The 14401-nt window shown below is 45.7% G+C and overlaps 1 protein-coding gene across 3 annotated transcripts in view; it reads left to right on the forward strand.

Moving 5' to 3' along the window:
- The window catches only part of COG1 (component of oligomeric golgi complex 1), an 86887-nt gene that overhangs the window by 38965 nt on the left and 33521 nt on the right, over positions 1 to 14401 (forward strand). For all 3 annotated transcript variants that reach the window (XM_063961161.1, XM_063961160.1, XM_063961159.1), the window contains exons 5-6: positions 8970 to 9126; positions 10044 to 10254. In XM_063961161.1, coding sequence (XP_063817231.1) covers positions 8970 to 9126; positions 10044 to 10254 — 368 coding nt within the window. The remainder of the gene's footprint in view (positions 1 to 8969; positions 9127 to 10043; positions 10255 to 14401) is intronic.

Genomic DNA, 14401 nt, shown 5'->3' on the forward strand with positions numbered 1-14401 from the left:
TATCCGGCTCGTCTGTGTGTGCTCAGAAGACCGCTATTGCTCACATGAGCAGGTGAAAGGAAGCCGGATCGGTCAACCTCCACAGCTTGTCCAGCTCAGCTCGTCTCAATAGCGAATGGTGTTAGCACTGTGATCAGATAAGGACCAACACTGTGATGATCCTTGGCTCAGAGTTAACGGTTCAAACGGCAAGAATGACCGGGATGACGTCAACGCGTTTCGTCCCGTAAACTCGGGACTTCCTCTAGACTCTTGCCCATGAGGAACTGCTTTAGGACATCCCTGATGTTATTCCCTGTGGAGCCCAGTGTACCCCGCAGCAGAAAACGAGATTTATGGTAAGAACTTACCGTAGTTAAATCTCTTTCTGCGAGGTACACTGGGCTCCACAGGGCGCCCACCCTGACGCACTTAGCTTCTTTGGGTTTGTATGGTATTAGCCGCTGACACCTTCTCCTGTCGTCAGAGTGTGGTGTATGTGGCTACTAATGGTTGTCGTCTTTTACCTGCTACTGCATTGGACTGGTTAACAAAACTGAGCTACTGTGCACGGAGGTGGGGTTATAGAGGAGGCGGCGCTATGCATTCTTGGAACAGTCAAAGCTTTTAGCCTGTTGGTGCCTCGGATCAAGATCCTACTCTACACCCCGATGTTATTCCCTGTGGAGCCCAGTGTACTTCGCAGAAAGAGATTTAACAACGTTAAGTTCTTACCATAAATCTCGTTTTTGTAATTATTTAGAAAAGATTGATATGAACCAACAATTGTTAACTGAATGGGTACAAATCCCTATATAGTCACCGTTGGTGGTGACCAGGAAGTCGGTAATTGCTTACTGTGTATTAAGATCCAAAAGAGAAAGAAAGAAAGAAGACTCCTTTTTTGGCGCACTCTTAGAAAATAGAATATGATATGTTTAGTTATGGGTACTAAAACATAACTTTTACTCGTTATTTAAAATAATGTCTCCTAAGAACAACTGACGAAAAGAGAAGAAAAATAAAAACAATCTAAGCAGTAGGCAAATATTTTTATATACTGTATATAGCGATCCATATTGACCGGCACTCCTGTAGTTAAAAAAAATAATCGCCTAGGTGCCTTCAATCAAAGTTATTTGTAAACCGAAGAAAAAGTAGCGGCACTTATAGGACCTAATACCATTAAAGTAACATCACCGTCCACATACACTTAATGGGGCCGCATCCAGGTATGTAGTCAACGTTTCATTTATTTTCATAAGTTTCATCAGGACATGTCCTGATGAAATTTATACATACACACTATGGAAAATGCGGCGACACTCATCAGGCTTGTACTTTCAGTATCAAGAACGTCTGTTTGTTCCAGACGTTCTTCATACTGAAAGTACAAGCCTGATGAGTGCCGCCGCATTTTCCATAGTGACGTCTTTAGTCTCCTGGAGGGCACCACAGCTATATATTAATTTGTATTAAGGAGTGCTGGGTTTACAAGATAGATATATATATATATATATATATATATATATATATATATATATATATATTATAATAGGTTGAGTATCCCTTATCCAAAATGCTTGGGACGAGAAGTATTTTGGATATTGGATTTTTCCGTATTTTGGAATAATTGCATACCATAATGAGATATTATGGTGATGGGACCTAAGTCTAAGCACATAATGCATTTATGTTTCGAATACACCTTATACACACAGCCTAAACATCATTTTAGCTAATGTTATAATATACTTTGTGCATTAAACAAAGTTTGTGTACATACACACAATTTATTTATGTTTCATATACACCTCATACACACAGCCTGAAGTTCATTTAATACAATATTTTTAATAACTTTGTGTATTAAACAAAGTTTGTGTACATTGAGCCATCAGAAAACAAAGGTTTCACTATCTCACTCTCACTCAAAATAGTCCGTATTTCGGAATATTCCGTATATATATACAATATTCTCTCTCCACAAGAAGAGCTGCAAACACACTTCCAACATTGACATGTTCAGGTGCAAGGTCAGGAAAATAATATAGCAATATCCAAAACAAGAGTGTCCTCAAGGGGCTCAAGCTCAGAATAGACCAGCACACCACTTGATAATGAATACAAAAATGTACTTATTTCAAAAAGAGTGCAGTTTCAAATGCAAGCATGCAGCACAAAAGGTTAGCAATATAGTATAATGCCAGCACTATACTATAGTATAGTATAGTGCTGGCACTTGGCACTTTATATACCTGCACTGCATGATGAGCAGTGTGTCTGCAATATGTTGAATCAAGTATTCCCCTGACGAAGGCATACGAAACAGCTGTCGGAATGTTCAGTATAAGCTGCCTCATTAGATAGATAGATCGATAGAGGCAGCTATCTGTCTAGATATATCCAATTTTTATGCCTCATTAGGTAATCAGCAGGAAGGTCTGGATAAATCCTTATACCTTCATCTGCACACCTGTTCTATTACACATCAGATATGTTATCGTAATAGGTATTATACACTGTATGTATCTCTCCTGTACTCCCAGACAATATACGGTTATATATGAAAGTAGAAAATAAGACCAAACAATGAATCTGCTGTCAACGTTAGACTGGAGTCTATGAATATAGACCTACTACACAGAGTCTTCCCTGTGTGCAGATTAAGGTATAAGGATCTACCCATAGTTTCCTGCTGATTATTACCTAATGAGAGGCAAAAGAATCAGATATACCTTATTATATTATAAAATATATATATTTGCCTACTGCTTAGATTGTTTTTATTTTTCTTCTCTTTAAGTCAATTGTTCTTTGGAGTGCGCCGAAAAAGGAGTTTTCTTTCTTTCTCTTGACTTTATAGGGTGAATTCTCTTAAATGTTGGTTTAATCACCACAATGTGCATGCTACAATTAAACTTGTACATTCCAGATGCACATACAGGTTGAGTATCCCATATCCAAATATTCCGAAATACAGCATTTTTTGAGCTAGAGCGAGATAGTGAAACCTTTTGTTTTCTGATGGCTCAATGTACACAAACTTTGTTTAATACAATATTTTTAATAACTGTGTATTACATTACCTTCAGGCTGTGTGTATTAGGTGTATATGAAACATAAATGCATTCTGTGCTTAGACTTGGGTCCCATCACCATGATATCTCATCATGGTATGCATTTATTCCAAAATATGGAAAAATACTATATCCGAAATACTCCTGGTATCAAGCATTTTGGATAAGGAATACTCAACCTGTATATATGGCAACACGTTATTTTTTTTATTTCTCTGACGTCCTAGTGGATGCTGGGGACTCCGTAAGGACCATGGGAAAAACGGGCTCCGCAGGAGACTGGGCACTCTAAAGAAAGATTCAGGACTATCTGGTGTGCACTGGCTCCTCCCCCTATGACCCTCCTCCAAGCCTCTGTTAGATTTCTGTGCCCGGCCGAGATGGATGCACACTAGGGGCTCTCCTGAGCTCCTAGAAAGAAAGTATAGTTTAGGTTTTTTATTTTACAGTGAGACCTGCTGGCAACAGGCTCACTGCAGCGAGGGACTAAGGGGAGAAGAAGCGAACCTACCTAACTGGTGGTAGCTTGGGCTTCTTAGGCTACTGGACACCATTAGCTCCAGAGGGATCGAACACAGGACCCGACCTCGTCGTCCGTTCCCGGAGCCGCGCCGCCGTCCCCCTTACAGAGCCAGAAGCAAGAAGGTCCGGAAAATCGGCGGCTGAAGACTTCTGTCTTCCTCCGAGGTAGCGCACAGCACTGCAGCTGTGCGCCATTGCTCCTCATGCACACCACACACTTCGGTCACTGATGGGTGCAGGGCGCTGGGGGGGGGCGCCCTGAGCAGCAATAATATACACCTTGGCTGGCAAACTAACACCATATATAGCCCCAGAGGCTATATAGGTGTAAATTAACCCCTGCCAGACGTTTTAAAATAGCGGGAGAAAGCCCGCCGAAAAAGGGGCGGAGCCTTCTCCCTCAGCACACTGGCGCCATTTTCCCTCACAGCTCCGCTGGAAGGATCGCTCCCTGGCTCTCCCCTGCAGTCCTGCACTACAGAAAGGGTAAAAAAGAGAGGGGGGGGCACAATTTAGGCGCAGTATACAATATATATATATATATATATGCAGCTATAAGGGAAAACACTTTTATAAGGTGATATCCCTGTGATATATAGCGCTCTGGTGTGTGCTGGCATACTCTCCCTCTGTCTCCCCAAAGGGCTTTGTGGGGTCCTGTCCTCTGTCAGAGCATTCCCTGTGTGTGTGCTGTGTGTCGGTACTGCTGTCGACATGTATAATGAGGATAATGATGTGGAGGCGGAGCAAATGCCTGTGAATGTGATGTCACCCCCTGCGGGGTCGACACCTGTGTGGATGGACTTATGGAAGGAATTACGTGACCGTATCAGCTCCTTACATAAAAGGTTTGACGACATAGGACAGCCGGCTACTCAGCTTGTGCCTGTCAAAGCATCTCAAATGTCATCAGAGGCTGTAAAACGCCCGCTACCTCAGATGACAGATACAGATGTCGACACGGGTACCGACTCCAGTGTCGACGACGATGAGACTAGTGTACCCTCCAATAGGTCCACCCGTTACATTTTTCATTGCCTCAATCATGTATTACACATTTCTGATAATACCCCAGGTACCACAAAAAAGGGTATTATGTTTGGTGAGAAAAAACTACCAGTAGTTTTTCCTGCATCTGAGGAATTAAATGAGGTGTGTGAGGAAGCGTGGTCTTCCCCAGATAAGAAATTAATAATTTCTAAACGGTTATTGGCAGCGTACCCTTTCCCGCCAGAGGATAGGTCACGTTGGAAAACACCCCCTAGGGTAGATAAAGCGCTGACGCGCTTATCAAAAAAGGTGGCACTACCGTCTCCGGATACGGCCGCCCTAAAGGAACCTGCTGATAGAAAGCAGGAAAATACCCTTAAAGCTATATACACACACACCGGCATTATATTGAGACCCGCTATTGCATCGGCTTGGATGTGCAGTGCTGCAGCTGCGTGGTCAGATTCCCTGTCGGATAACATTGATACCATGGATAGGGACAATATTTTGCTGACGATAGAGCATATAAAAGACGCCGTCTTATACATGCGTGATGCACAGAGGGATATTTGCCGGCTGGCATCAAAAATAAGCGCTATGTCCATTGCCGCCAGAAGGGGGTTATGGACTCTGCAATGGTCAGGCGATGCCGACTCGAAGCGGCACATGGAAGTTTTGCCCTATAAAGGGGTGGAACTTTTTGGGGATGGTCTGTCAGACCTCGTTTCCACAGTTACTGCTGGGAAATCGACTTTTTTGCCACAGGCTACCCCACAGCAAAAGAAAGCACCGTATTATCAGGTACAGTCCTTTCGGCCCCAGAAAAATAAGAGGGCTAGAGGCTCATCCTTTCTGCCGAGGGGCAGAGGTAGGGGGAAAAAGCTGCAGCACACAGCTAGTTCCCAAGAGCAGAAGTCCTCCCCTGCGTCCGTTAAGTCCACAGCATGACGCTGGGGCTGCTCAGGCGGACCCGGGTACGGTGGGGGCCCGTCTCAGGAATTTCAGCACACAGTGGGCTCTTTCACAGGTGGATCCCTGGGTCCTTCAAGTAGTGTCTCAGGGGTACAGGCTGGAATTCGAGACGTCTTCCCCCCTGCCGTTTCCTAAAATCTGCCTTACCGGCAACTCCCTCTGCCAGGGAGGCAGTGTTGGTGGCTATTCAAAAACTATATTCACAGCAAGTGATTGTCAAGGTACCCCTCCTTCAACAGGGAAAGGGTTACTATTCCACAATGTTTGTGGTACCGAAACCGGACGGTTCGGTGAGACCCATCTTAAATTTAAAAGCCTTGAACACTTATATCAAAAGGTTCAAGTTTAAGATGGAATCGCTCAGGGCGGTTATTGCGAGCCTGGACGAGGGGGATTACATGGTCTCCCTGGACATCAAGGATGCGTACCTGCATGTCCCTATTTACCCTCCGCACCAGGAGTACCTCAGATTTGTGGTACAGGACTGTCACTATCAGTTCCAGACGCTGCCGTTTGGGTTATCCACGGCACCGAGGGTCTTTACCAAGGTAATGGCCGTAATGATGATACACCTTCGCAAGAAGGGAGTTTTAATTATCCCATACTTGGACGATCTCCGGATAAAGGCGAGGTCCAAAGAACAGTTGGTAGTGGGGGTAGCACTTTCTCGGGAAGTGCTACAACAGCACGGCTGGATTCTCAATATTCCAAAGTCACAGCTGGTCCCGACGACACGTCTTCTGTTCCTGGGAATGATTCTGGACACAGACCAGAAAAGAGTGTTTCTTCCAGTGGAAAAAGCCGAGGAGTTGTCATCTCTAGTCAGAGACATCCTAAAACCAGGACAGGTGTCGGTACATCATTGCACACGAGTCCTGGGAAAAATGGTAGCTTCTTTCGAAGCAATTCCATTCGGAAGGTTCCACACAAGGACGTTCCAGTGGGACCTGTTGGACAAATGGTCCGGGTCCCATCTCCAGATGCAACAGCGGATAACCCTGTCGGCAAGAACCAGGGTGTCGCTGCTGTGGTGGCTGCAGAGGGCTCATCTACTAGAGGGCCGCAGATTCGGAATACAGGACTGGGTCCTGGTGACCACGGATGCCAGCCTTCGGGGCTGGGGTGCAGTCACACAGGGAAGAAATTTCCAAGGACTGTGGTCAAATCGGGAGATTTCGCTTCACATAAATATTCTGGAGCTAAGGGCCATTTACAATGCCCTAAGCCAAGCAAGGCCCCTGCTTCAGAACCAGCCGGTACTGATCCAATCAGACCACATCATGGCGGTCGCCCATGTAAACAGACAGGGCGGCACAAGAAGCAGGATGGCGATGGCAGAAGCCACAAGGATTCTCAGATGGGCAGAGAATCATGTGTTGGCACTGACAGCAGTGTTCATTCCGGGAGTGGACAACTGGGAAGCAGACTTCCTCAGCAGGCACGACCTCCACCCGGGAGAATGGGGACTTCATCCAGAAGTCTTCCAAATGCTGGTAGACCGTTGGGAAAGACCACAGGTGGACATGATGGCGTCCTGCCTCAACAAAAAGTTGAAAAGATATTGCGCCAGGTCAAGGGACCCTCAGGCGATCGCTGTGGACGCTCTAGTGACACCGTGGGTGTACCAGTCGGTTTATGTGTTTCCTCCTCTGCCTCTCATTCCCAAGGTACTGAGAATAATAAGAAAGCGAGGAGTGAAAACTATACTCGTGGTTCCGGATTGGCCAAGAAGAGCTTGGTACCCGGAACTTCAAGAGATGCTTGCAGAGGACCCTTGGCCTCTGCCGCTCAGACAAGACCTGCTGCAGCAGGGACCCTGTCTGTTCCAAGACTTACCGCGGCTACGTTTGACGGCATGGCGGTTGAACACCGGATCCTAAAGGAAAAGGGCATTCCGGAGGAAGTCATCCCTACCCTGATCAAAGCCAGGAAGGATGTCACCGCAAAACATTATCACCGCATTTGGCGAAAATATGTTGCGTGGTGTGAGGCCAAGAAGGCCCCAACGGAGGAATTTCAGCTGGGTCGATTCCTACATTTCCTGCAAGCAGGAGTGACGTTGGGCCTCAAATTGGGGTCCATTAAGGTCCAGATTTCGGCTCTGTCGATTTTCTTCCAGAAAGAACTGGCTTCACTGCCTGAAGTTCAGACTTTTGTCAAAGGAGTTCTGCATATTCAGCCTCCTTTTGTGCCCCCAGTGGCACCTTGGGATCTCAATGTGGTTTTGGAATTCCTGAAATCACATTGGTTCGAGCCACTTAAGACTGTGGATTTGAAATATCTCACGTGGAAGGTGGTCATGTTGTTGGCCCTGGCTTCGGCCAGGCGGGTATCAGAATTGGCGGCTTTGTCTTGTAAAAGTCCTTATCTGATTTTCCATATGGATAGGGCAGAGTTGAGGACTCGTCCTCAGTTTCTCCCGAAGGTGGTCTCCGTTTTTCACTTGAACCAACCTATTGTGGTGCCTGCGGCTACTAGGGACTTGGAGGATTCCAAGTTACTGGACGTAGTCAGGGCCCTGAAAATGTATGTTTCCAGGACGGCTGGAGTCAGGAAAACTGACTCGCTGTTTATCCTGTATGCACCCAACAAGCTGGGTGCTCCTGCTTCTAAGCAGTCTATCGCGCGCTGGATTTGTAGCACTATTCAGCTGGCGCATTCTGCGGTGGGATTACCGCAGCCTAAATCAGTAAAAGCCCATTCCACAAGGAAGGTGGGCTCATCTTGGGCGGCTGCCCGAGGGGTCTCGGCTTTACAACTTTGCCGAGCTGCTACTTGGTCAGGGGCAAACACGTTTGCAAAATTCTACAAATTTGATACCCTGGCTGAGGAGGACCTGGAGTTCTCTCATTCGGTGCTGCAGAGTCATCCACACTCTCCCGCCCGTTTGGGAGCTTTGGTATAATCCCCATGGTCCTTACGGAGTCCCCAGCATCCACTAGGACGTCGGAGAAAATAAGAATTTACTCACCGGTAATTCTATTTCTCGTAGTCCGTAGTGGATCCTGGGCGCCCATCCCAAGTGCGGATTGTCTGCAATACTTGTAAATAGTTATTGTTACAATAATCGGGTTGTTATTGCGAGCCATCTGTTCAGAGGCTCCATTGTTATCATACTGTTAACCGGGGTTCCTATCACGAGTTATATGGTGTGATTGGTGTGGCTGGTATGAGTCTTACCCGGGATTCAAAAATCCTTCCTACTTGTGTCAGCTCTTCCGGGCACAGTTCCTAACTGAGGCTTGGTGGAGGGTCATAGGGGGAGGAGCCAGTGCACACCAGATAGTCCTGAATCTTTCTTTAGAGTGCCCAGTCTCCTGCGGAGCCCGTCTATTCCCCATGGTCCTTACGGAGTCCCCAGCATCCACTACGGACTACGAGAAATAGAATTACCGGTGAGTAAATTCTTATTTTTTTTTATTCTAGGAAAAGGCATTAACGTATTGAGAGAAGAAATGCAATCTGTCAGCTGGTTCAAGCACCTTCCGTCATCCATTGTAGACTTTCAGCCCACACTGCGGACACTGGCTCATCCTATAAACCAAGATTATCTGAGGGAAACTTTGCAGCAGTGGATCAACATGTACGAAACCTGGCAAGATGACTCTGTGTACAAAATGGATGCATGTTCATTTTTGCATCAGCCCCTTTCATTGGTTTAAAACTCATTGCCAAACTAACTTCGAGGTTCCCTTGTCCAGATTCTAGACTAGATTCAATGGGGTAAATTTATTAAGGTGGGAGGTTTTGTAGAACTGGTGATGTTGCCTATAGCAACCAATCAGATTCTATCTATTATCTTCTAGAAGCAGCTAGAATAAATGTAGAATCTGAAAACTCACACCTTAGTAAATTTACCCCGATTGGTTTGTAGCAAGATTATGGGACAGCAATCAGGGCTTCTGTATGAAACTGTTAAGGGGGGTACTCACGGGAGAGATGTGTGCTGAACGATCTTAACACAGACCGCTCAGCACACATCTCTCACCCCGCTCAGCACAGCGCGATGTGCTGAGCGAGGGAGAAAGCCGACGGGGGGCCGCTCACTTCACACAACGGTGAAGTGAGCGACCCGCTAGATTGAGCCTGCATGCAGCTCAATCTAGCATCGGCGATAGCGATGCGCGGGGCCGCGCATCGCTATCGCTGGAGGGCATACACACGGCAGATCCGTGCTTAAAATCTAAGCAATCTAGCAAGATTGCTTAGATTTTAAGCACGGATCTCTCCGTGTGTACCCCCCTTTAGTTCTGGAGTGTCGCTAGACATCCGGTTCATCTTTTAAGAGATAAAGGGATTATGGGATAAAAACAACAATGGTTGCTTTTTGAGTTTAGCTTAGCATATAGTTTAACCACTTTAATATCCACAAAGGTTTAACTTTTTTTTTTTTTTTTAATCACAAGTTAGAATTTTGTTGCTTAATTTAATATGTACAAATTATAATCATTTGCAGCTCGCTACTATTGGACAATGATATTCAGTGTATATTCAATCTAGGTGCAATGAGGATATAAAATCTGGTATATCTGCTCTGCTGGTGTATGTAACGAGTCTGAAGGGACTGGCAGGTATCCGAGATGCTGTGTGGAAGCTACTGACTAGTGAGTCCATGAGCCAGAACTGGGAGAAAGTTTGTCAGCGTCTCTTGGATCGGCCTATTCGGTTTTGGGAAGATCTGATGCAACAACTGTTTTTGGACAGGCTTCAGGTAAGCACTTCTTCTACAATATTCATTGTAATATATACAGCTTAAGAACTTTATCCAAACTCTTTATATATGCTAACAAACCTTCTTTATATTTCTGTATGCATGCTTACATTATAAAAGGCATATTTCAACTTGTATATGGCAGTGAGAATCATATCATGACCTCATAGGTTCCCAGGACTTTCATGTGGAACCAAACGCTTACACTGTATTTTACAGCACAAAGACCAGTGGTCTCCAACCTTAATTGGGGTGTGAGCTACTTTTGGAAAATAAAACCTCTGAAGGAGCTACCCCACTCCCCCCAGTGCGCATGCGTTCCTGTGAAAGTGGGTGTGGCATCACAACTACAAGTAATGCCCCCCCCTGCGTAGTGCCAGATACACAAATAATGCCCCTGCGTAGTGCCAGATACACAAATAATGCCCCTCAGCAGTGCCAGATTCATAAATAATGCCCCCCAGCAGTACCAGATACACAAATAATGCCCCTCAGCAGTGCCAGATACACAAATAATGCCCCCCAGCAGCACCAGATAAAATGCCACCCCGCAGTGTCCGATACAGTGCCCCACACAGTGCTAACCCTTGCTGGCTTCTTCTACTGCCACCGATGTTGCTCCTGCTGTATGAGGGACGGAAGGGGAGGAGAGGGCAGTGAGCGCGCCTCCTGTGAAGTCCGGAGAGTGGCTGCGGTGAGGGTGACAGTCTCCAGTGGCGGCGGGCATTTAAAATATGGTGCCAGTTAGTGAGCCAATCAAAACTCTCGGTCTGGCAGCCAATCGGTCCACAAGCTCTGATTGGCTGACGGCCGGCACCATATTAAAAATGAAAGGAGGAGGAGTGCCAGTGACTGCCCAAGCCCTTGTTCTCTGTGAGGTACCGAAAATACTACGGCGAACTACGGGTTGAATATCACGGACATAGACCGTGTAAGCATCCATTTACCTTTACACAGGTGCTAATACGTTCACTGTAGACATCATCGATGGTTTCTATCAGTGCTTGTGTAGTAGAAATAGGAAAATGCATAGTGTCGGCTCCAGGTCCTACGTGACTCAATTATGTTGACACTTACCGTACCCACTTCTGCTGATCACTAAAACAAATTGACATTCCCAGCAAAAGTGAGACTGCCAGTCCTGCGAAACACAAATTACTGTTTTACAACAAACAAAATGCATCTTCAAGGTGGGAGTATTTTTCCAGGAATTTATCATTCAATAAAAATTACTTCTTCTTTTTTTTTAGTTTTATCTTTTTTTAGTTGTGCTCCGTAGTGCTTTTATTACTGCTATGTAGTGTTCCCAGGCAGGGCAGGGCTTTCCTGCTTCCAAAAGGGGACGGGGACGGCCAGTCCTTGTGACACGTCCTCAATTTGTCAGTCTTGGGGGGCGTGCCCAGCACTTACAGAGGTGACAGGTGGACGTCCCCCTCAATGTGAATAGATGCGCACAACATCTATTTATTGACATGGTGGCGATCGGATACAGCAACACTTCCTACCTATGGGACACTCCGGCCCGTGGTTGGGGACAGCATCAGCTGTTTCAGCAGAGCGCAGCGATTAGGGCAGGGCGCATTTTGCCACTTTATAATTGGGCAGATTTTATTATATAGAACAGTTTAGCGTGAACACTAGCTATGTGTGCTCTTAAACATGGGATTTAATATGACAACACATTTTAATAACTTTTATTGACATATATAACTATCCTGATTTTGTGGAGTTATGTTATTATTGCTGGTTGTTTATTGCTTTTCTGAAGCAATTTGGAGTCCTGGCCAAATTGACTCTTTGCATATCTGTATGGGTATTGCTACATGTGCACCTCTGCAGGAAGAATGATAGCTGAGGAATAGAGAGAGTACATATATGAGCTGTGGTCTCGAGAAAGAGACCCTGAAGAATACTCCTTTTTGGCGCACTCTTTGGTATATGAGATTATGAAAACCTTTATTTGGTTACAATAAAAAAACTTTTGTTTTGAGTAGAAAGTTGCACATACAAAACATACATTTAAATAGCAGTGTGTGTATATATATATATATATATATATATATATATATATCTGTCCCAAATATACAGCGGCACTCAGAGACTCATAATAGGTGAAAAAATGTGCAAAAATTTATTCCATGCTACAAATTGTTCAGGCCAACGTTTCGGGGCACATCCGCCCCTTTGTCAAGGTGAACCACAAGTGAAAAATAAACATATACAGTACCTTATATTGTGTAGTGGGGAAGACCCGCTGGCGGGAAGCATCGTGGCTGCCGGTGGACTGTGCGTCTCTCCCGGCCGTCTCCAGTATAGTGACGTCATCCGTGCGCCGCGCAGCTTCCCCCCGTGTGCCGTCAGCCTCCTGTGTAGCCTAGGAAACCAGGACGCCTTCGTGTCCTCTACCTCCGACACGCTGCGTTCCCATGGAAACCCGGCATTACACTGGGGCCTGGCTTCCGGATTGTTCTCCGCTTACGCCACACTGATGACCTGGTGAAAAAAGATGTGTTTGCAAGCAGGCACTGTGTATAGTGATGAGCCTGCTGTGTACTCAAACCCTGTCCTACCTATTCATACTATAAACATACAAAAATAGCAAAAATATCCAGTCACTACCAAGGGCACCCCAGATAAATCTACTCACTCTGACATGCATATACTGGACTCTAAAAACAAGGGGCTAGACTATAGTGCATCAGGGGTGGTTGTACTTAAAGGCTACAATACATTCCATTGTATCATCTCATTAAGGCCCTTCGGTCTTATGGTGTCCAGTTTAAACATCCATCTTGCCTCCATGCGTAATAGTTGACCATGTCTATCCCCCCCTCTGATCCTTCTGGGGACATGGTCGATAATAGAAAAGTTCATATCCTTCAGTACATGTCCCATCTCTTTGAAATGTTTCGCCACTGGCTGATCCGTGGGTTTTCCGGCTAGTGCAGCTTTGATTGAAGATTTGTGCATGGCAAAACGCTCTCTGAAGGTGCGTATGGTTTTGCCCACGTATTGGAGCTGGCATGGGCACGCTATTACGTATACTACATACGTTGTTGTACAAGAGAGGACATGATTTATCTTGAAGGATTTGCCTGAAGAGCATGAAGTAAATGTACTGCCCGGACACATGTACTTACATGTATCACACCCCAGGCATTTGTAGCAGCCCGGGGCCTTGATAAGAAACGTAGATATTGGCGTTGTTCTGTCAAACCCCGTGATGTCCGTATGCATCACCATGTCCTTAATGTTCTTACTACGAGTATAACATGCCAGTGGTTTCTTTTGCCGAAATGTGGGCAAATTCTTGTCCGTTGCAACAATGGGCCAGAGAGCCTTGAGTGCTCTGGGTACCACCGGACTTGAAGTGTTATATTTAGTGACAAACGGTATGGCTTGGGTGTTCTCCCTGTCTCGTTGTTCCAATAGCCTTGTTCTCGGTATCTCAGAGACCGCCTGCTTGCATTCCAATAGCTCTCTTCTGTCATATCCTCTCTCCATAAAGCGCGTCACCACTTTATTCAAAGCTCCCTCAACATCGGATGCTTCGCTGGTGATCCTGGCTGCTCTGATGAGCTGCGACTTGGGCAGCCCTTTCTTTAGAGCCCTGGGATGGTGGCTGTTGCTTCTTAATAATGTGTTTTTGTCTGTAGGTTTATAGTACACTTCAGTGCTGATCTTGTTCCCTTTGATGGATACCCAGACATCCAAGTAATTGAGGGCCTCATGGCTACTTTGTGCCGTGACCCTAATGGGTGAATCCCTGCTGTTGATGGAGGTAATAAGCTCGTTAAACTGATCCGGGCCCCCCGACCATAGGATAAACACATCATCTATGTACCTACAGTACTTTATGATGTATTTAGCAGCCTCCTGGTTGTTGAAGAACATTTCCTGCTCTTCCTGCAGCATGAACACGTTTGCAAATGATGGCGATACGTTACTCCCCATCGCGCACCCACTTGTTTGGCGAAAGAACCTGCCATCGAACAGGAAATAATTCCTTGTGAGTGTTAGTTCTAAAAGTCTGAGGAAAAGATCCATGTTGAACGTGTCCATATTGATTTTGGTTAGGAATTCTTTCATTGCTGTCAGGCCCTGGGCTTGGGGGATGCAGGTGTACAGACTACAGATGTCAATGGTA

The sequence above is a fragment of the Pseudophryne corroboree genome, chromosome 3 (assembly GCF_028390025.1).
Source record: "Pseudophryne corroboree isolate aPseCor3 chromosome 3, aPseCor3.hap2, whole genome shotgun sequence".
Taxonomy (NCBI): Eukaryota; Metazoa; Chordata; class Amphibia; order Anura; family Myobatrachidae; genus Pseudophryne; species Pseudophryne corroboree.